This window comes from Trachemys scripta, chromosome 7, assembly GCF_013100865.1.
Source record: "Trachemys scripta elegans isolate TJP31775 chromosome 7, CAS_Tse_1.0, whole genome shotgun sequence".
NCBI lineage: Eukaryota > Metazoa > Chordata > Testudines > Emydidae > Trachemys > Trachemys scripta.
In genome coordinates, this window is record NC_048304.1 from 109,127,631 (window position 1) to 109,152,005 (window position 24,375).

The 24,375-nt window shown below is 36.6% G+C and overlaps 1 protein-coding gene across 3 annotated transcripts in view; it reads right to left on the bottom strand.

The window, feature by feature from the left end:
* Positions 1–8,388: 8,388 nt before the first annotated feature.
* WDR11 (WD repeat domain 11) overlaps positions 8,389–24,375 on the bottom strand; it is a 67,501-nt gene continuing 51,514 nt past the window's right edge. For 2 of the 3 annotated variants that reach the window (XM_034775738.1, XM_034775737.1), the window contains exons 20-29: positions 22,770–22,878; positions 20,184–20,246; positions 18,809–18,874; positions 17,635–17,806; positions 17,147–17,242; positions 15,637–15,802; positions 14,583–14,680; positions 12,793–12,938; positions 12,255–12,334; positions 8,389–11,095 (exon numbers count right to left, since the gene is read on the bottom strand). In XM_034775738.1, coding sequence (XP_034631629.1) covers positions 10,938–11,095; positions 12,255–12,334; positions 12,793–12,938; positions 14,583–14,680; positions 15,637–15,802; positions 17,147–17,242; positions 17,635–17,806; positions 18,809–18,874; positions 20,184–20,246; positions 22,770–22,878 — 1,154 coding nt within the window. In that variant the 3' untranslated portion in view covers positions 8,389–10,937. Of the gene's footprint in view, positions 11,096–12,254; positions 12,335–12,792; positions 12,939–14,582; positions 14,681–15,636; positions 15,803–17,146; positions 17,243–17,634; positions 17,807–18,808; positions 18,875–20,183; positions 20,247–22,769; positions 22,879–24,375 lie in introns of those variants that run through there. The other variant, XR_004646465.1, reaches the window with a different exon arrangement.

Below are 24,375 nucleotides of genomic sequence, written 5' to 3' on the forward strand. Positions count from 1 at the left end.
CCATTTCAAACTTTTCAAATAACTATAAATATTAAAATGCTCTAAACCTACAGCTACAGCATGTGTGTGTGTTTATATATATATATATATATATATATATATTTATATATATATATATATAAATGATTAAAACCTAATAAAATAGTTTTAAATAAAAGCCTCTTGCTTGTGCCAATAATTTATCAAACAAATAAGCTGTGCCCCCATTAATTTATTCCTAACATTGCTTAAAAAGAAACAGGTAAATTACCTCTGCTTTGGGTTCTAAAAACTCTGGGTAACATTAGTTTTGAAATTTTTACAGACAACACACACTGTATTTCTAGCATTAGAGCCTGTAATCTCAAGGCATTTCCACCTACCTGCCAATTATGGACACTTTACAATCTCTCCTGTCCCCCCAACTTTCTCTCCAAGGCCAGATATTGATCCTGTGTTCCACTAAGTGAAAAAAATAGGACCAAATATCCCATTGAAAGCTATGGAAATTCACTCACTAACATCACAACTCCAATTGACCCAAGACCTTTGGACATAGCTACTGGAATTGACCTTTACATTCCCTACATTTAGCCCAGTGGCTCTATTTACCACCTACAAGTTGATATTGGTTATTGCCTATTGCAGGGGTGGCCAGCCTGTGGCTCCGGAGCGACAGGCAGCTCTTCAGAAGTTAATATGTGGCTCTTTGCATAGGCACCGACTCCGGGGCTGGAGCTACAGGCGCCAACTTTCCAATGTGCCTTGGGGTACTCACTGCTCAACCCCGGGCTCTGCCACAGGCCCTACCCCCACTCCACCTCTTCCCACCCCCTCCCCTGAGCCTGCCATGCCCTCGCTCCTGCCCACCCCAGAGCCTCCTGCATGCCACGAAACAGCTGATCGGGAGGTGTGGGGAGGGGGAGGTGCTGATCGGCGGGGCAGGGAGTGGCGGGAGGCACTGGGAGTGGAGAATGGGAGTTGATGGCGGGGCTGCTGATGTATTACTGTGGCTCTTTGGAAATGTACATTGGTAAATTCTGGCTCCTTCTCAGGCTAAGGTTGGCCACCCTGGCCTATTGGATACAACAGTTGTTTTCTCCCTTCAATATTTATTTTTTCCTTTTCTCCAATTGGTATTGCCTAAGCCAGCAAGCCATTGGAAGTGTTTAAACAAATCCATTATAAAAATCAGAATTAAACTCAACAAAGATACATTCTGAAGGCTTCCATTAGGATAAGCTCATGACATTCTGAATACAATGCCAGACAAGTGATGGGATAAAAGATTGTACCCTTTTCTGTTCTGTACCAGATGGTAACCAGAAGAATGTGGTATCAATTCTAATGCCTCATAATACACACTGTCCTATGACCTACAGTAATATGCTATATTTGGCCCTTTACAGTATTTACATTTTAATTATCTGGTCATTTCATTTCATTTGATTATAGCTTAATTTACTGCTTTGGATGGAAGGAACAGCACTGTAATATGTCACACTGGAAAAATCAGGGTTCTCTAATATAGAATACAGGGACCATTCATATTCTGATACTTATTTCTTTAAAAAACAGATTGTATCCATCCTGCACCAACCTCCCCTCAGATTCTTTGCTTTTGTCAAGATTTAGAATATAGAAATTAATAATTTCCCTTTCAATTGTCAGAATGTACTTTTGTAGACTCTCTTGAAATGAAGCAGACATACTAAGTTCTTGTCAAAAGCCAGGCATAATAAAACAGGCAGAATCTGTCTTTTGATCACCCTTCCGAAATAAGAAGATGGACTCTATCCAGTCTGGCTAAACCTATCAAGTTCTGCATCTTGAATCAGGCACTGTTTAATGCTTTAGAGGAAGACACCATAGGAGGAAAATATTTTGCAGAGGGATGGTAAGACAAACAAGTCAAACATACCCGGCATTTGCAGTAGCTGGGTTGTCCATTAGAGAATTTAGGGATGAGATTTCAGATCAATTTAGACACATCTCCCCTTAAAATTAAAGGAAGATGCATATCTAACCCCCTTAAATCACTTAGCAAATCTCATCCTAGGATATTAAAAGCATTGCAGTCCTTGCTTAGGCTTTAGCGTCTAGAATACCCTTTTCTAGTATCAAGTAGACACATTAGAAGGTAGGTATTTAAATCCTTGTACCTTTCAACATTTTAGCATGTTAACAACGTAGGACAAGCACAAGATCCTGGCATCATTCAGATAAAGAACAAACTTTTATTTTCATACATAAGGCACATACTGGAAAATAAAAAAAGAAAGGGCCCAGGATCCTGAAGGGAAACACTATACATGAGCATGTGTATTTCTACTATTACTATTTCTGTTGCGAAATACACTAGGTGCTTTCCAAACAAAAGAATATTTTTTCAAATGTGCATTTTTAAGTTTCTCCAAACAGAAGTTTCCTTTCAACTTCACATTTTTAAGGCCTTTCCTGTGGTTCTCATACCATCGTAGATATAGTAGATACTGTAATTAACGGACTCTAACTCAGTGTGTGTGGATGTACCGTTTTGCCTGCAGGGTGCCCCATTGACTTCAACAGGGCTCTGCTCTGGCAGTGCCACGTACCCACATGCAGACAATTGCAGGATTGTGGACTAAATCTGAAATAATTTTTTAAAGAATATATTTTATTTCTTTTCACTATTTTTGTTGCTTCTTTTTGGACAATGAAAAAAGACAGATTAGGTTTGACTGCTTTTAGTCAGTTGTCTTTTTGGTTCCCAGGCTTTAGCACATTTCAAAGAGGACTGTTTAACTACCCAGTTCCACAGAATTTTATTTTAAATTTATGATTTAAAACAAAAAAACAAAAGCTAAGCTTTCGGCCTTAAGTACATGCAAGTACCCCTTCAGAGTCTATTCATTAGTGTTCACTTACCATGTTCTTTTTGTTTGTTGTTTTAGTATGAGCCTTTTAAAATATTTTCCCTTTTTTTCTGACAGTACATAAGAGCATCAAAAGGATTTTCTGTTTCCCCCCCAGTTTAATTAACCACTATACATTCTGATCCTTTAACTGATTTGCTTCACTACTTCTTCTAGTGGGAAATTCATTCTGGTATTTGGCATCTGTTCCCAACTGTCCTTTCTGAACAGACAGGCAAAAGTTAATTTTCATTTGTAACATCATGTCTCTCTTTTGCCAACAAATTACCTGTTGCATCTTTTACAGCCTTTTGGTCTCCTTAACTATGTAATTGTTTCCCCTTTCCATAATGTCTTAACTAGGGTCACTTTTACTTTACCAATGATCTCATTAGGCCATGATCATGCAAAGACACATTTAATTAAAAGCATTAGTAGTCCCAGTGAATAAAGTTAAATACACGAAAGTCTTTGCAGGATTGGGACCTTAACAAACCCAACTTGATTATAAGTCTCGTAAATGAACTTTCCTTACCTCTGCTTATGTTTCACAGTTCCTTATTCACCTGTATTGACACAGAACATATGACCAGCTTCCTCCTACTGAATAACTTATGCTGATGTAAAAGAAACTACTGTGGAGAAAGGTATTACTTAGTGTGAGCAAAAGTTTCACAATCTGGTCCAAAGCTTGAAGAACAGTAGAATGCTAAGAGGCTTTCCCAGCTGTAATTAAATTGATCCCCCAAAGCATAAATTAGTCCTAGTTATAGGATATTTGTTTTTTTTTCCCATAAAGACAAAATGTAAATATATTCCAAAGGGATTAGCCCAGTGGAAGCCATTTATAGTGCAATGCAGGGAAATTTCAATTTAAGTAGAAAGTCCTATTAAATGCATTGAAGAGAATCATCCTACTTCACTAATAACTGGAGTTTTGCTCTATCCAAGTTCATTTTAAGTGGATTTCACTGAACTGTAGAAGCCATCTGATGCAAAGCAAAGCAAAAATAGTTTTCTATCCATTGCATTTGGAGATGCAATGTTAATACTACTGGAATAAGAAGTTAATCCTCATGAAGGATGAGAGCTTGAACCAAAACCCTGGATTCAATCACCTCCTTAAATCTGGGGAAATTTGTTTCTGGATACAGACGTTGGGTCCCATCTCTACCCATATGTGCACAGCCATCCCTTGGGTAGGGCAAATCGGGGCAACTGCTCCGGGCCCCTTGGGCCTGTGCAATTAGCTGGTGCGGTTGGTCCCAGAAGACATAGGTGTGGGAACTAAAGGTTCGGGGGGTGCTGCCACCCCACGTGCCAGGGGCCCCAGCAGCCGCAACTGCCAGCTGGATCCGTCCCGCCATCCCAGCCACCGATGCAATGGGGCCCCCAAGCTGGTGGGGGCTGATTTGTCCAGGGCCCCGCACCCACCTAGGGATGGCCCTGCATATGTGAACTAAGTTACATTGCTTAGGTCTGGTCTACACTAACCCCCCAATTCGAACTAAGGTACGCAACGTCAGCTACGTGAATAACATAGCTGAAGTCAACGTACCTTATTTCGAACTTACCGCGGTCCACACGCGGCAGGCAGGCTCCTCCGTCGACTCCGCGTACTCCTCTCCCCGAGCAGGATTACCGGAGTCGATGGCGAGCACTTCCAGACAAGACGCGATAAATCGAACCCAGAAGTTCGATTGCCTGCCGCCGAACCAGCGCGTAAGTATAGACATACCCTTCGAGTAAACTATAGTTGAAAAGACATGAGACGTTAAGGGCAGAAGATGTCAAACACATCAGTCAAGTACATCAGTGCTTTCCATCTTCTCATAGTATAGTGTCACTTGTGACCTATATAAACAAAAATCAAACTTGGGAGGAGAAGGAAAGGAGAAAAACATCCAGGAAAACTTAAAGACAATCACTCAATCAACAAAACGGTTACTCACCTTCTCGTAACTGTTGTTCTTCGAGATGCGTTGCTCATGTCCATCCCAATTAGGCACGTGCACACCTAATTGGGAATCACCTATTGGGATGGACGTGAGCAATCACTTGAAGAATCTCTCTCTCTCACATCTCCCACCTAGAGCCACTTACAAATCACTGCTGTAGCAGCTCATAGAACCCACCCTAAAAGCAAATGAACTTTCTTAAATACTTAGACTAAGATACACTTGTTTTTAGAGATCATATACAAATAAATTGGAAGAGCTCTTTCATTTTCATAACTGATAAAAGAATCTATTCAAAACTAAGTATGCATACTCATAAAAGACAGACATTTAAAAAAACCAACAACCTTAGTCTCGGATGTTAAGTTTCTCAATATCATTGTTTTATTTGGTCAACTTGATCATGCATGCAAATAAGCAATGTTTTGATTAAGTAAGCTCCTTGCTTTGTTACTCTGATCCAGTAGACAAATGAAGGCAAAATTCTTCCTGATCTGCTCTGTGAATCTCCACTGTATATTTTGCACTTGCTCTGCGCACAATGTTTACATTGTGTATTGGGTGTGATGTATGAGTGAACATAGATTGAATCGTAGAGATAGAAAAAGAGCTTTTAGCTCATCTGTCATCCTTCTACCAGTGCTGGATTGCTCCCTATAGTACTGTTTGTCAGAATTTTGTTCAGTCTCTTATGAAGTGTTCCAGTAAACAGGGCTTTCACCAGTTATAACTTGGTGGAGTATCCCAAAGTTTAAGATTGCTCTATGTCTTTAAAACAAAATAGAAATATATTTTTATGTTATGAGATATATTAACGGAAATTATCCACTTCAGAAATTAAATTGTTAATATATGACAGCTACAGATGAGCTCCAATGCGGCTAAATTTAATAGATTTAGTAGTTTCTGGTTTGTGTATGATAACCGAGGTTTTGATGCTTTCATTAGATACAGACATGTCTTCCTCACACATTATTACATAATAAAAATATGGAAAGTGTTTTGGATAAAAAAAATTAATTTATGCATACAGCAGTACCAAGACATCGAATAGCAAGCTAGACCACATTTAAAAGTGCTGGCATGCAAACAGTTTTCTTCTGTGCCTTAGTTCTTTCTTTTTTGACTCTGCTTAAATAGGTGGCACTCTGCCTTCCAGCAATACTCGCTGAGCTAAAAATGGAATAACTGTTGTTCATATCAGACTTTGGCAACAGTTTCTACTTAACCCCTTTGTACCAGCAATCCCAATAAACACATTAACAGGTCAATATCACCATGACTAAAAAGCATTTAGTGCCTTGATATGAGTTCATAGGTGCTCCTTGATACACGGGTGCCACTGATTACCTCCCATTCCAGACTTCTTAAAGGATTCCATTCTCCAGCAGGACTCATTCTAGTAACAGTATTTTCCTGAATTCTAATCTAAAGATAAGCATTTGTAAAAAAAACCAAAAATATTAAATCTTTGCCAGATTGTAATTATTCTTTTACACTCCAAATCAATTGCTAGCTGAATCCTTACTGCATTGCATTTAGCTGCAGCTAGTGATCATCCAAACTAAACACATTCATTGTTCAAGGGTCATGAATGTTCTCTTCTCCCTATCCCCAGGGTCAACTCCTGCAAAACAATTAAGATCCTAGACTAGTTACTCAGGCATTGATCACATCATCATCCTGGATTGGATTTTCTGGATGTATAATAATATGTGTCTTTATCTGGTTGCAAAGACTCTAGATTGGCACACTCTCAAAGACATTTTAAATGTCAATAAATGTAATAAATGATTCATTTGCAATATAGTACTAATCATTTTTATACTGCTATTAATCCTTACAGTTTGTCATTTTCCATAGATATATGCACATCAAAGTATTTCAGATGCCTACCCAATTTTAGACACTTAATTCATGTAATTAATTGTTAATTCAAACAGACCACCTCTATTGCAACATAATATTTTATAATTCAACTCTAAAGGCTTGCTTATATTGAAACACAGTTGTTAAGAGTACGCTCTGGACTTTTCATTGAATCTTAAAACAAGATCATTTATTATCATTAATGTAGGAGTCATTTTTTAAATAGTTTGAACTTCATTTGTTTTATCACAGGATCAGGAGATCAGACAAAACAGTTTCAAATTAAAATCTTACTACAGCAATCCCACAACATTTATGCAAACCTCTCTTTGATTCCAAGAATGGTAGCTGGTATTGAATGAGCTTCATATAACAGCTGCACAAATTTAAAAATGCATCCCAGGGATGGAAAAAAGCTTATGTAGTTATGTAGAGTCATACACAAGTAATTCAACAAGCTAAAAAAAAATAGACAATTCTTCATCCTCTGAGACTAAAGGCTGTCTTCAATAGGTGAGAAAGAAGGGATCACTACTGTAAGCCTACTTGTGTTCTAAAAAGTGCATTTTGCAGGCTCCCCAAACAGCTTGGTCACCTTAATTAGAGGCAGGGGTTGTGGTCCTTCTGAGGTAAATTTCAAAACTGGCAAATGGCATGTTCAGAAAACCAACAGCAACCTTGATTTGATATAAAAAAGCTGCTAGTTATATAGATATTCAAAGAATTATGGAGCATATTTGTTTGCACACTTAATTCCTATATGGTTTCTTCACTGTTACTATGGTGCAGCAGCATCCTACTTAAGGTTGTGTTGGAGAGTTCAGTTTTGATGGGTGCTTTAAATCTTTATTTTGTAAAAATTTCATTGAAAGGACAAAACCCCCAAACGCAGAATATAGATAGCAAACATCATTTGAAATTCTTCATGGAGGTTTGATGATAAAAGAAATACAAGAAACAAGATACAAGAAATAAGTTTAAAAATCACCCATTTTGGCAATTATTTCATTGGACAATCTCACTTTTATTTGTACCATTTTACAAGAAATCTCACACACTCTAGGACCTGTCCTTTGGCCACATTTTGCTCGTGCTGATTTGTAGAATCTCAGTTATACATCAGGAATATCTGTCTACAACATATTTTACGGTATTTTAGCCACAATGGCAAGTTTGTTCACCACAATGAACTCACAGATTTTTAGTTTGATAAAGAATCTGCTGTGTTCTGAATGCTGTCACTCACTCATGAGGGAGACACACTGCACACCAGAGCGAGAGTCCCTCACTCAATACCCCTGCAGCCTAGAAAGAAGTTCTCTGAGCTGGGAAAGAAGAGACTGGGGGCTTAGCGACAGAGACCTCAACATGTTATGGCAAGATAACTTCCCAAATGCATGAAATGTATGACAGTCAGATGTGCTGATGTGTTGATATAATTGATATCAAGGCACATCATCATCATTAAGCTTTCATGTTAGAGTGCAAATTCTAAGGAAGCTGAGGTACATAATGCTTTCTGATATCGGTTGGAGATGGAAGTGAAAGCCTTATGGAGTGTTTGAGTGTAGACAACAGAAAAGCGTAAAGGAATAAACGTCTTTCCCCTAACTTCTTTCCATTCTTTTAAGGTTTTGAGTGAATGGGGCTGTGTCCGACTGTAATTTTAACTGACAATAAATTTAGGCTTTTTTTTTTTTTCTTTTTGCTAATAAAAGAGTAAGTTTATGAATACCAATCAAAAGTAAAATTTTCAGCCATAATGTGACTAATATGCATGAAGCTGAACTTTATTTTCCCTCACCAAAAGTAGTCCTGATCAGTAATCCACCTTGGATGGCTTTATAATAAAATAAAAATAAAATAAAATAATAATAAGGAAAAAGAAAATGAAAAAGGAGACACAGTCGGCATTTGGCCAAGTATAGTGATTGCAATATTTTTGAATTAAATCAAACACAACACAGTGGTTTTCAGAATATTTTTTAATTACATTCTGTGACTGTGTTCATATCCAAATGGATTTTAGGAATGATTTTTACACTGTCCATAATTTGTGCATAAAGATAACAGAAAACAGATAACATTGTGCAAGATGTACAACCTTCAGACTTAAAAATGAAGCACGTAGAAACACATCCAGCAGGAGTAAGGCCTTTTCAATAAGTTTTTTTTCTTTATAACATGAAATCACAGATTTAAAACTGTACACTAAAGCATATGCAGAATTTTTTCAGACTTACTGAGAAAGGCCTATGGGGATTTGTCTAAGGACAGATTCTGCTACGCTTACTAACACTGAAAAGAACATGAGTAATTTTGGATATACTCAGTGTAAGTAAATTTGCCAGAATTTAGTCCTTAGTAGTTACATTAACTTTTATTCAACTACAAGTTAGGCAAAATAAATGCTTAAGGCAAATTTTGTTGTATATATTTTTCGAAGCTAACATAATTATATGTACTTTGTTTATAATACACTAAAGGAATGTACATTATGGTATGTGGAACATGTGGCAGGAAGAAATCAGATACATTATAGTTAAAACATTCAGTTTCCTGTTTATAGAAATGAAACTCAGATTTTCTATTTGTATAAAACCCACGATGTATTGAAATTTTATCATAAATGCCACATAGGCTTACAGTTAAAAACATTTCTGGAGTTAGAGATGTAAACAAATATGGAGATATATGGAGAAATTTTATGTTCTGTTACTTTTAGTGTGTAACGCAAGTCAAAACAAGTCAAAACAACAGCTGAACTACCACTTTGAAGATTTAAGTGATATGCTTCTTTACAATATCGTATATATTAAATTAGTTAGCGACAGTAACTTAATTTTAAGTGATTTTTAAAAGTAGCGGTTCCTTAGCTGACATAGTTTCAGTATCCTTTACCTTCATTTTGTGAGTGCAATGTCACAATTCAGGCAAATCATATTTCAGCAGACATTCCTTTCTTGTAAAATGTTTCTTAATCAATGCAATCATAAAATAGATGTGTCTGCCACAAGCAACAGTAATGCAAAGAACACGATCAAACAAGCAGCTAGGATGCTATGGAAACTACCCAATGCTTAGGCTCAAATACTGTATGGCTGACACAGCAATCAGGAGCAGAGATGCTTCCAGAGGCATTATCTGTTACATAAGTCCTGTCAACCAGGCCAGCCCTCCTCACAGTAAGGTAGGGAATGACATACCGAAGTCTATACTTTGTTATTTTGTAAAATGCTTTCTCTACCAACTGATGATGGCAGCACATTCAACAGCTAACTATGCCACAATAGCTCCTGAACCGGGGAGGGGGTGCAAGAGCAAGCGTGTTAGCAGCCCTTTCACCTAGTGATCTTGAATGCTGTGGAAAGATCCTGCCCTACAGCTTGTGTGGTAGGATCTTTTGATCTTAAGAAGTGAACAGTACAGTGCAGCGCAGCATTTAGTCGTTAAGGCATGGAGGAGGTTCACAGTTAAAATAATATGGAATGGAATGTCTTTAAAATTATAACCACACTAATACGCTGAAGAAAACACTTTTTGATGGGTTTTGAAAAGTTAAAAAGGAGAAATTTGTAAGTACTTTTTAAGGATTTCTTGTACTTAAAGCTTTCAAAGGTAATATTCACAGCTAACTTCAAGAATGTCAAAACACGCTGGACTTAGCCAAAATAATTATGGGGCTTGAGCAAAACATATGGCTTTCATGGTGACATGCATGTTTTTGTGATCTACATTTATTCCTTAACTAATTTTTCTTATTAATGTACAGAATCCATAATTTATGCATATAAACTCACCTATGATGAATTCCAAATGTCTATAAAGGTCTCTTAAAAAAGTAAAAGTAGCCCTCCCTCAAACTTAACAAATCTTTTAGCAAATTCTGGAACCTTGATCTCTATGCCTAGGATCAAAAAGTTAAAAGCATTTCCAGTTGTATGATTTTTCAGACGTTTCTATGCCTCTTCTCAGAAGTGAGGATAATTTAAAAAAAATATCTGAGATAACTTAAAACTAAGTTCTGTCTTAACTAGTTATTATCATTGTCTCCACATATATCTCTTTTTAAAAGTCTTGTCCAAATGAAACATCCTATATCTATATGATCCCTAATGTAATGGTCCAAGAGAGAGGATATTTTCATACAATGGAATCAATCTCATTAACCTTGGAAATGTGACTAACAAATGCCCCATCTGATGGAAATCTTATATTTTTATGACAAATGAAGTTGTCACTCTTCAGTCACTTCCTCTTTAGGTTGTTTAAGCTCATTCAATAAATCTTTACCAGCTGCTCCTGCTTTTGAAGCAAACAGAATAGCACCCTGCTTAAAACCCAATGTCTTCAAGCTTCTGGCATAATCCGCAAATACCACGTGGATTAGTTTATGTAAATGGTGGTTAAGGAAAACAGAAGTGAGAGATAATGGAGAAGGCTGAGAACCAGGCTTCTCTTATACCCACCCATGTCTAAGCAGGAAATGCTGAACACTGCTGTTAATCACTTGTTCGCTTCTGGAACAAGATACCAAGTATCATCTAAAAGCAACCTCCTAAACACAAATTATGGCAAAAATCCTAATGCAAATGATTTTACAAATAGCTGCTCGGCACCATTATTTCAGATCATCTAATGGCAGCAACAAATTAAATACAGCAAAATTTTGATGAGGGTCTATGGAAATTAATTTGAACACCCAGATACTACAATACAAATTTAATATCTTATCTTGACATATATTAGTTTTCTAATGGTACAAAGATCCCATTTTTAGCAAACAGACTGCAAGATATTGGCAATAAAATAAGCTGGGATGATCTATAGGACTCACTTGTGGCTTTGTCAGGTGGGAGCACCCAGGTCATCCCAAAATTCATGTAAATAAAAATCTTTATAATGGTTACAATTTTCAAGGTTCAACACATTAGCAGAAGTGTACACTGGACAAAACAAGTTCTCAGGTGGCTTTTTTTATTGTTAAGCTTTCATCTCCCACTACACTTCGATCTATAACTTATATAATTCTTACAAGATCAAAACTGATGATCTTTTTAGTAAAGAAAAAAAAGATATTCTTGCTAGCACACACTGCAGGGGAGTGTGCCAAAAGACCTGAAATTTAACGTACATCGCGGTGTACAATTTTTAAAAAGATAACTGCCTCATTAACCTAGCTAGCTTAACCTAGCTATGTGCCCAGCAGTAACCAGCAATTTAGCCCAAGTTCCATCAGCATCAACATTCTGCCATCTGCTCCCTTCTCCACTCCCAAATTTAAAGGTGTGAATTTAGGTAGTAGCATGCACAGGTTTGCTCTTATTCTTGCTCCCTTGTTTGTTTCCCAGTACCACTGATTTAACAGCCTACAGGAAGAGGCTGGTATTATGATTTGGGTGTATATTTTCTCTCCACTCATTTCCTTATTCTGTTGTTCCTTCAAGAAGTGAAGTACATACCCTGGGGGAAATAATTACTAGGAGTTTCTTTTCCTGTACAGACTAGCTAATTTTATATATATACACACCATATGTCTTTAGGAAAAGGATATTTGTATCTTCATTAATTTCAATTGTGCCATACTTCAAACACACCTCAACAAATAAGGCAGCTCTATCAAAATACCTCATGCTGTTGAAAAGAAAAAACAAACAAACTTGTTAGGACAGGAAGATGTAAAAGTTCTTCATACCATTTTGATCTGGCTTACATAACTCTGTAATTCAAGAGTATTCAATGAGTTGATCTTTGAGGCTGAAGTTTTGAAAGGACAAGATTCAATTTACTAGCTCTGAGTAACAGCTATTATAAAATGTTAGCACTCATTTAGATGCTGGCACCTTTAAAAGCTGCTGAAAAATTTAAAATGCCAGCATTTTCCCTTGAAATTACAGAAAAAGCATCAGTACAAGCACATAGACAAGGATGACCTGCTGTTGAGGTAATTGTCAACTAAAGAAAACAGAATGAATTGTTCAAAAACTGAATTAAACATAAGAAGTTCACAGAAAAAAACGTATTTCCTGATCATACATTCAGCTGACAATTTTGGACAAAGCAGTGTAGAGAATGTGCTCATTCAGCCCTACCTGTGCAGCATCTCTGCAACTCTCGTAAAACATCCTAGTGATAAGAGGACAAGGATGGCCTTGGATTTCTGGTTGACTTGGGGAGAGCAAAGGTGATCAACCCAACGTTTCAAGACATCACCACACTCCTCTGAATTCAAACGAACCTTTGGGAGATAAAGAAGACTCAAGTCTGAAGGCACAAATTGCTATATAACTAAAGAAAACATTTCTGTGACAAGCCACGTACAAGTTTACTTCAAGATTTTATTTGATTATAACTTCATTAAACTCTGAGTAAGAATCTGCTGAGTTGTATCTCAAGTTACCACTTCCAAAGTCCCAAATGCACTGGTCCCTAGAATGATGATAATGAGGAAAATGAGAAACACAAAAAAGTTCTCAGATCACTTAAACCTTGACATAGGAAATCAGGCTTGCTTGCTTGCTATGCATTCCACTGCACGTACTCCTGACGGTATGCAGAAGTCTTCCAGGGGGTACATCAACTCATCTAGATATTTGCCTAGTTTTACAATAGGCTACATAAAGAGCACTAGCAAAGTCAGTACCAACTAAAATTTCATATGACTTGTTTATACGCTCTAAATACTGTACACTGAAATGTAAGTACAATATTTATATTCCAATCGATTTATTTTATAATTACATGGTAAAACTAAGAAAGTAAGCAATTTTTCAGTAATAGTATGCTGTGACACTTTTGTATTTTTATATCTAATTTTGTAAGCAAGTAGTTTTTCAGTGAGCTGAATTTTGGGGGTACGCAAGATAAATCACCCTCCTGAAAGGGGTACAGTAGTCCAGAAAGGCTGAGACCCACTGCACTAACAAGCTTTGCTGCAATCAAAAGTGTCAAGGAATTAAATACAATGGGAGAAATCTCAACTTCTCCTAAAGATCTAAAAAACCAAAAGAGGCAAATAAAAATGGGACTCAAATCTTTGGAAGAATCTATATTGCCCCTCTCCCTTACCTCTTCCAGTGAAATAGCTAAACAGATTGAAATTTTTATTACTTTAGGATAGACACCTGTGAAAGTGAAATATAGCATCTTTTTATTATTTTAATTTTTTTCCAGACATTAAAATAAATCACATAAGGGATATACATTTTTACAAAAGAAAAATGTAGATAACAGAGCAGATTATTAAAATGTCTTTGACAAATCTTTGGTCACAAACTAGAAAAAAGGGAATTTTGACCATTGTTAGTCCCCAATCCTATAATCTGATCCATGCAGGTGGGCCTCTGTGACTCCCTATGGGAGAAGGTGTCTGCCTGCAATGATCCAGTTGCAGGGTTGGGACATTATAGCTTAATGCATTGGAAAGAACTTTTCTCATTGATATGTTTCTGAATTGATACTGTAAATTCTTCAAGTCTGAAGGACCTTGAAATCCACACTAATCTCTATAAATATACGTTTTGAGGAAGGCTTTTTATGTTCAAAGTTTAATTTATACTTATTTTATTTCCAATGTTCTGCAAGCTGTTAAGGTAAAGAAAATGTCTTTTACGACTAAATGAAAGACATAGGATATAGGATATTTGCATTTTTAGTTACAGGTGGCATTTTTGACTGGGTCATGGGGAAAAAATGTAGACCGTAACCAATGAATAGAATATCAATGGAACAAAGTCATCAGTGTATTTTTGTTGCAAGCTAACTGAATCATTGACAGTATATAAACAAAACCAAATGCCACTGCAGTTTAAAATAAGCCAAAAATTGATGCAGGGCTTCTTTGTACTATCTGGGTAATAATCTGGATTGAGCAATTACATACTTTTGCAAGCCATGCTGCACGGTTCCATTCTCCGTAGGTTTGCAAATAACGACACGCATCAGCAGCTTTATCTATTAGACTGAGCAACTGCACTCCCTCTGGAAAATAAAAGTAGATTACCTAAAACTTGACTCTCAGCTAAGGTAAAAAAAAATAGTTGCTATTTAAATGCAACAGATCCTCCTAGAAAGGATCCCTTGCTGCCTTTTGGAATACAGGAGCTCCACAAAGTCCCTAGTTCTAACATCCACCTCTTCATGCATTCTAGAGCTTTGGAGCTCTGAAGGTTATCCAGGACACCATCTCCGTTTGCCTTACATGACATCTGCAGAGCTTAGAAATGCTCCACAAGGTCCTAACCTCTCCTCTGCTTCTCTTTGCCTCAAACAGACATGCTAAGGAGATTATTGGACCACGTAGACTTAATCAGTGTCACAGAATTATACCAAACAACAAGCCCGATTTCTGCAAATCATCCTTTAACATTTTTTTTCAAAAAGTAGCCTAGGCCCTAAAAAAAATATTAACAAAATAGAGTAATACGCTTAAGAAATGTCTAATCATCTATAAACATAAGTAGTTCCACCACATGACTTCAGAAATTCCAGTCAGTCACCTTACAACAAGCATTTATTACATTAGGTAGAAAAAACACGAAGATATAGTTCTAAGAGCCTATTTATATATTAATGGGTTTGAAACAAACTGAAATATAAAAGGACTTTCATTTCCAACCTGTATGTTTTAATTTTATCCAATAAATATGCTGTTTTCATTAGGAATGTGGCAGCAGCCTTCTTCGGTATTAGCAATAAATTGCAAACAGGCTCATTTCTGGAATATGGTTTGTAATAAAAAATAGACCGACTTGTTCAGCCTTCTTATCAAGTACTTACAATTATGTCTAATGCTTTTTGTACATCTGCAAACCCTATAAAACAAGCATCCTATATATGGTTTACTGTAAAAAGAGGCTTTTTGTCTACCTGTATTAATTTCCATAATAATTATCAGTATTAATTGCTTACAAACAAAAGGAAAACACATATTTTACCTGCTAGCTTTCCATTTGCTATCATATTGGTTGCTACCAGTTTAATGGTGCTTTGAGAAGGACCTGATGAAGTGACGGTAGTGACCAAACATGCCTTGAGTGAATCACAGTAGTAATGCGGGTTTTCTGCACTTGTCTCTAATAATAGTTGTACTGCTCTGTCAGTCTGGTGAGAAAAAATAAAATTACATCATCTTAAAAATCCCACACTTTTGTTTGGATGTTTTAACCTTTTAAAAAACAAACAAACAAACAAAAAACAACTACTAACAGTTATAGTAACAGAGATAAGAGGAAAAAAAATCTATTTTTTCAAGTTTGTTTACTAACTGACTACGGTCCCAATTCAAGAATGCACCTTATTTTATTCAGGACACCACTTAAGCACACATGATCTGAATAGAGATACGGTTAAAGCACATGCTTAAGTGCTTTCCAGAAAGAGGGCCTACATAGCGGAATCAGTAAATTGAGTATGCAATTTTCCCTGTTTGTGTGGTCTTTCACAGCAAGAGAGGAAAGAAAAGCAACTTAAAAAGTAGGAGTGAAATAAGATTGTATAAGCAAAGAAACTGGTCAGAGGATGGTACCTGCAATAACCTAGCATAATTTTTTAAAAAATTCACTATATTTAAAGTTGATAAGTTAACGAATTATGGAGAAATATGAAAGGCATTATATATACTTAGTAAAATCTGATTTTAGGCTGCACTGGTTGTGTTGGTATATTATCTCTTTATTCATGTCAAATCTTTTAGATCTGACAGGAGTCACTGATGCCACTATGTCGTCTTGGAAACTTGCATACCAATACTAGCAGTTTTTCCCTGCAAATACTAAGCTATCTGAGCAGCTTGATTATTTTCTTTCAGAGAACTCAAAGGTAGTATCTGTTTGGTCATCTGACTGAAGAAAGACCCATGTGGAGTTCCAAAAGAAGGATGTGTGTTGAGGAGCTTTTCATATTTAGGTTTCAGAGTAGCAGCCGTGTTAGTCTGTATCTGCAAAAAGAACAGGAGTACTTGTGGCACCTTAGAGACTAACAAATTTATTAGAGCATAAGCTTTCGTGGACTACAGCCCACTTCTTCGGATGCATACAGAGTGGAATAAATATTGAGGAGATATATATACACACATACAGAAAGCATAAACAGGTGGGGGTTGACAACAATATATATCTCCTCAATATTTATTCCACTCTGTATGCATCCGAAGAAGTGGGCTGTAGTCCACGAAAGCTTATGCTCTAATAAATTTGTTAGTCTCTAAGGTGCCACAAGTACTCCTGTTCTTTTTTCATATTTAGATGACACTTAACTCTGTTTCCAGTCGAACAACATACCCAACTGTCTAGCCGAGACTGGGTCTTGGCTGTAGGCTAGCTTGAAGAAACTCGGCCCAGATAAGACAGATATAATGTTGTATGGATAGAGGAAGTATTGAAAAAAAACACACAAAACCCACAGAAACAGGTAAGGACATTCCAAACAAACAAGCCACTCACAAACCTGCCCCAAGAGAAGAAGTTGGTCAGCACATTTCCTGGTGTGGTCATAGGTTGATCTTTTAACCTCCTGTAGATGTACTCTTTCAAGCTGAAATTTCTGCAGAGAAAAATTAAAATGATTACAAATCTGAGAATAAACTAACTAATATATGAAAATGAACTTTTTCCATAATATAAATTGGAAACACCTGCAAAATTACGTGAGCTTAAAAATATATATAAATGTGAAATACATATGAATGATCTTATAAGACTATGATAAAAAGCCCAGCCTTTAAATAGTACTGAATGCTTTAAATTCACAATAACAAACACACTGAGTTAAGGGTAAAACTCCATTATTAAAACACAGTCATGCACCTTTTACTTTGAAATAAAAGTGAGGCACTTATATGTAGGAGCTTTAAAATCAAAAGGGAAGAAATGCTCTTCATTTTGTTGATTTAGTCACATACCTACTAAATACTATTTATAAACAGTTTTCAATACCTGGAAGTAGGAATTTTCACACAGTATGTCATAGCATATATCCAATGGGTTGATTAATTTTTCTTGCAGACTATCTGTAGTTTTTGCAGTTAGTGCTTTTTCCTGAGAGAAACTGTGCAAATAATGGGAAGCAACACTCCAAAAATGCAGTTCTGATTCATCCCCATAGAGTCTGAGAAGTCAAAAATCAAAATGAAGCAAACCCTACCATTATACATTGTAGCTACAACATGAGACTAGTTTAAATTCCCAAACCCCCAATACAATCACTTGTAGCCATAATACTGATTCATTGTAGATCCCCCCCCCGCCCCAACATACTACTAACAATTGTTCTGTATTTTAAAATAATTTCTTTATTCAGAGAATAAGGTACATGCTTTTTGGAATCACAAATATTGTGGGTTACCAATAAGACTTCTTATATATGACATCACAATGATCTCTTTTGAAATATGTTTGACAAACTAGGAAGTAGCAAGTTGGAGGAACGACTTTTACAAGGTTAGCTAAGGCTCAGTCAATCTCTCCACAAACTAGTTTAGCAAATCTATCTGCATAATCTATCCTTAACTTAATTTTCTGGATTGCTTTATGCTTCACCATTAAGACATCTTTTCAACTTTAGGGGGAAAAAATCAATCATAAAAGCTTGGAAGCGACTAAAAAATGCAGAACATGTTAAAAATTGTTATGATTTGGGCAGAGTAATAACATGACAATGGTCATGGAATTAAAAAAGAGCCCCACTTTCTCTTTTTCTTTGCTTGCATATGGGCCTAGGTCTTAGGTTATAAGCTCTTTGGGAGAGAGATTGGACTCTATATTCTAGTAAAGTACTGAATACACTTTTGGGCATTGTACGAGTAACTACTACTATTTCAATGTAGGCATGGTAGTTTCTTACACCTTTCTAAAATGCAATTCTGTTCAACCACATTAAAGGAGTCTTTTCATTGTAATATAAAACTCAGTGCAAATACAAATAATTCACTAAGATAGTAACTTAGACCCCATCCTTGAAATACATACACATTCTTAACTTTATGTATATCATTAGTGTCATTCATTTTAATAATACTACATACATGCTTAAAGTTAAGCACATTTGTAAGTGCTGACAGGGTCAGGATTATTTAGAAAAACCTTTTGACTTTATCTGAATCTCTGTTACCTTGCAACCAGTAAACATCTCTGCAATAGAGTAAATTCAGGATCAAGAACAAGTTTCTTGATGTCACTGCAAAAACAGAAAGTCATATCTGATCTATAATATGCTGGGTAAGATTTTTAAAAAACAAGTACTATACATTACATCTAGGAATTAAAGTTTAAAAACGAAAAGAAGCCTTTTATATCTTCTTGTCAGACAAGGAAAGTAGAAGTTTATTTCATGCTGGCCTGACCAAAGGCCTCTATCAAATAATATTTAATCACGGCAATAGAAACTATACAAGTTTAAGTATGCCTAAACCTTTACAGGAGCAATTCTCTGTTTATGAGTTTTAATAGTTAAAATCAGTCTGTCAAGAATGCCTTCTGACTTGCATGTATTGTAATACATGTGAACTACCAGAAGAGTACACCTGAAGCCGTCTCTTTGAGCTCTGGTCAAGTGAAAAATTCTTTTAGCTTGCAGTTCTATATATTATAAAATTAAATTAACAATCACGTCATAATTATGTAAATATAATCTGAATGGTGTCACTGGACAACAAATATATGTATTATAAATCTATGAATTCGGGTTTTGCATGCATTTTTCTACATACAGAAGAAAATTCGCTTTTTTTTTGCGTGTAGGGGAGGAAAGGGGAAGTGCTTCCAGTTTCTTCACTGCAAAGACTGCCTTAATAGTTTAAATGAACGTACTGCCATCTGTTGGCTATGCAACCAAGGAGACTGATGAAATATCACCAGAAGTATGAACTTCACCCATGAAGAGTAACTTATCTTGAAAGGGTAGGATTTTCAAAAGTGCCAATGTGATATTTTTCTGGTCAGGGTTTAAAATTCTGAATAATGTTTCGAATTATATATATATATTTTTAAATAGGCTGCACCCACTTGGTCCAGGCAGCACTCTGAGGAGCAGACATGTTGAGAAACATTTGCCAATAAACTGTGAATGCCATTTGAATTTAAATGCTGAATATTCCTGGGCCTCCTGCTGGCAGCCACCATCGTCTGTGGCATCAACCATGTGACAACCCAAATGTCTCAAATTAGACATGAGTTTCATCCCACTTTAATGTTTAATACAGTAAATTATTCTGTGAAGTCAATATTAAACAATTTATTTTAAGAAAGATTTCCGATTTGGGAAGAATGCTTCCGTTCGCTTTTCATTAGACAAAGCAGGTCATGAAGTAAGTTAAATTTCATTTATTGTAACAAGTACTTATCTTTAAACACAGTAAAATGTTTTAATATAAAAATAAAGTTATTCCAGACTGGCTGCTAAATGAAAAACCAATCCTTACAACTTTTGCTGCTGCAATCTCAGTCAAAGCAGTATTTTGTTAAAACATTAATAAAATGGTTCTTACTTGGACAATGAATTCAGCTGTTTTTGAAGCAGATTTTTAATATTGTCATGCTCTGGATAATCACTGCAAAGAAAACATTTGATTTAACAGGAATATATAGTCTAAGAATTTTATATTTCCTCATAACTAAATTGGCAATATTATCTGAAGTGGCAGAAGAGTGATGGCTATGTACAACACAAAGCATGGAGGAAACAAACTTAATGTTCTCATGTCCTTAATAAAAAAACAGTTTAGACAGAAAATCATTGGACAGCATTTACTAGTTCCCAAGTACTAATCATGGCTAATCTTCACTCCTGCTCACCCTCATTACTCCCACAGCTTTGTTACTGTCTCCCTTCTCTTCGCATTTCCTTCTTATCCACTCACCTTTAGGTCTCCCCCTTTTTCATGTTGCCTGCCCATTCCTAATCCTCAATCCCACTTGTCTCACAAGTTCTTTTCTTATCTCCACTTTTTTTCTCTATTGCTTACTCCTGCTTATTTTCAGCAATAATAAATCCAGTCTTGACCATCCTCTTAATCTTACCCTTTATGCCCAACTGTCACCATGGCTTTCCCACACTGGTCCCTCACTCATCAATCTCATCCCCATTTCAACTACAGTAGAACCTCAGAGTTACGAACACCAGAGAGACGAACTGACCAGTCAATCACACACCTCATTTGGAATAGGAAGTACGCAATCAGGCAGCAGACACAGGGGGGCAGGGGGGGAAGCAAATGCCGTACAGTACAGTGTTAAATGTAAACTATAAAAAAATATAAAGGGCAAGTTAAAAAAAAGACTTGACAAGGTAAGGAAATTGTTTCTGTGCTTGTTTAATTTAAATTAAGATGGTTAAAAGCAGCATTTTTCTCTTCATAGTAAAGTTTCAAAGTTGTATTAAGTCAATGTTCAGTTGTAAATTTCTGAAAGAACAACCATGTTTTGTTCAGAGTTATTAATATCCTCCATTCCAGAGGTGTTCAGAACTCTGAGGTTCTACTGTATTCTAGAATGCCGGCTTTCATAAAAAGACCATCCCCAATCTCTTCACCTCTCACTCCCTTCCATCTCCTTGAACTCACAGAAACCCAGATTTCCCCTTACAACACAGTAGCCTTAATTTTCAAAAGTGGTTCATGATATTGGGTGCCCTACTTTTTAGGTGCCCAACTTGAGAAACCCGAAAGTGGCCTAGTTTTCAGAGAGTGGGTGCTCAGTACTTCTGAAAATCACTCCCCTTTAAGGAGTCTCCAGTTAGGCACCCAAAAATAGAGGCCCTCAAAATCACTACCCACTTTGGAAACTGTAGGCCAACAGGTTTGCAGCTGTTCTTTCTTATGGCAGTCTTTCCTTCTCTCACATCCTCCAAATTGAGGGCTTGCCCACACAAACACTTAGTTGGCAGCAAGCTGGTGTGTGAATCTAGCCCATACTGGCCTGCTGTACAATAAATGTCTGTGTTGACCCTGCTGCTGTGCACTAAAAATTCCCAAGTGAGCTTTAATGTACTCTGTTTCAAAGCAGCCTAGATCAAAGCATACATGGAATTTTTAGAGCATGGCAGCACAGTCCACATGGACACTTAGAGCACGGCATGCTAGTGAAAGGTACAGTCACACTCCAGCTAGCCATGAACTAAGTGTCCATGTAGACAAGCCCTGAGATGGCTCCCAAAGGCTGCAGTGGAAGTGTTTATCTTCTCTTCTCTTGCTGTTTGCAGCCCCTTCCTCTTCCTCACTCCATTTCCATTTTTGATCAATACCCCATTCAACTCCCTATTCCCTTCCTTTCAAAGCTGAAATCTGCTCCCCAACGGACTCACTGCTCTCCATCTCATCACAAACCGTCATGCTTCTCTTTGGGGAGTTCAACTTTCACGATGGTGTCCTGCATAGCCCTTTTAGCTTCCACCTCCTTACCATCTCATTTGACTTATGTACTTTAAATTTCATTTGCATTAAGGCCATATTAATAATATATATCATGCAAATAAGATTGCCTATATTGACCATATCATTTTGCACACTGATTATCTTCTTAGATTGTAAACTCTTTAGGGCAAGGAGTGAATCTTCCTATGGTCTGTACATTGCCCTGAACAATCCTCATGGGGTCTAAGCTATTGAACTATAAATAATGAATGTTACATCCTGATAAGGTGCTCCATTCTGATAGGAATCTGCACCACTAAAGAGGAAACATGATCATTAGTATAGGTGAAGGGACACTTGGAATTACTCTCTAGTGGCCACCTCTAACTTTGAAATCACCTGCTTTTAGAATGAAAACATATTTTTGGTTTTTGATACAATATGTTGCATGAGTTTCTAATTCTGACTACAGACAATTGCTATCGTCTTAAAAACTTAGGGTCTGTTTTCAAAGATGAAGGTAGGTGGTGCCACTTGAAATAAAACAAATCTATGACCTCACATCCCTCTTGGTTGATGAGAGTGAAGTACTGCCCCTCCATTCCGACTGCTCCTCAAGTGCTGAAGTTCACCCATTTAACAACCTTCTCCCAAATAATACATAGGAGATCTGCATGCGATAATAGTTAAAAGTTTGAACAGAAAATGAAAACAAAGCCTTACATGTGTAAAATATCTAGAGTACATTTATCATTCCATGGCTGATGCAGCAAGAAGGCTTTTAAAGCTAATGAGGCCCTTGGAACAAGGAGATAAGGGCACCACACAGGCTCTGAAATAGAAGAAAGGCAGAGAGGAGGGAAATGAGTCATAGTCAAGATCTGTGAGTAGCTAACCTCTAATGACATAGCATTTAAAAACTATAAAATGTATTGGTAGCTGCCTGTGCCAGAAGATAAAATATTAGATGTTGGGCCAGATTGTAATCCCAGATGTACAGCATGGATCATTGCACATGAAAGTCTGCCATTACACATGAGCAAAAAGATTTTCTAGGACATACAGTTAATCACTATACATTTACAATCAGAACCTGGTCTCCTCTGTCTTTGGCTTTTAGTTTAGTTAAAATCTGGTTGCAGATGAATTTGCAAAGTAAAAGTGAAATTTGAGTTAAGCAGAGATGTATGTGGCGGAATGATTCTATAAAGCAGATGTGAAAAAAATTCACGCAAGAAATGCCAGAATGCCTCATCCTTACACATCACAATTACTATGGACTCCAGTGAAACTGAGTCTTTATCACAGCATTCAGGAATATCTGCAGTGAAAACAGGAAGCATCAATATGGTTTTATAGGGAGGGAATTAAACTAAACGTATATCGATACTGAATGCCTCAAAACTCTGGTCAGTAGAGATACTTGTGCCTAACTATTGTCATAATGAATCAGATTGGTGGTCCATCTAGTCTGATATCTAGTCTCTGACACCAATAAGATGCTCCAGAGGAAGGGGTTAGATTCCCTGTCCTAGAAAATTATTGAATTATCTGCTCCTACGGGAAGTTTCCTTCTAACCTCCACCTGTTAGTGGTTGGCTTAAACACAAAACTATGATGACTCTTATCTCATGTAACCTGTGAGTGTTTTCATTATTGCTATAAATGTCTAATCCTTTTTTGAATCACACTAAATTCTTGGACTCAGTGATACCTTGTCCTTTAAGCACCACAGGTTAATGACATAAATATGCATTTACACAGTTTAATTTTCAGGTCTCAAAAGATAATTTATGGTAACTAAACTATCCTTCAATGATGCTGTTCGCACTGTTACTTGTCTTTCGTCAAAACTATAGCCTTCATAATAGGAAAAAACAATCCATTTTTATTGTAGACAAAGTTAGCAAAGTACTGTATATTAAATCAAAATATGTATCAAACACAGCATCAAATGATGATACCTTTACTCTCACAAATAGTCCCAATGATTTTAATGGGACTGACCCACAATTTGAAAAATCTGGATCATCTTTAACTCACGATTTAATGTATTAACCATTTTAGCTGCACAGTTTACCCCAAAGATGAAAGAATGTAAAAGCAATTTTTTGTAAGAACTTATGCTAGCTAAAAACATTGTAAAAAGTCAGATAAGGCTGTCACAAATTGACGCGCTTCTACAATTTCATGGAAACATCCACTTTGGCCATTGTCAATAACTAGGATTCAAATTCTGGAAATATACAGCAGTATAACAAAAGCAATTTTTCATGTATCACAAACATGACTAAAAGTCATGCTGTGTATGTGAATGACTGTTCTGATG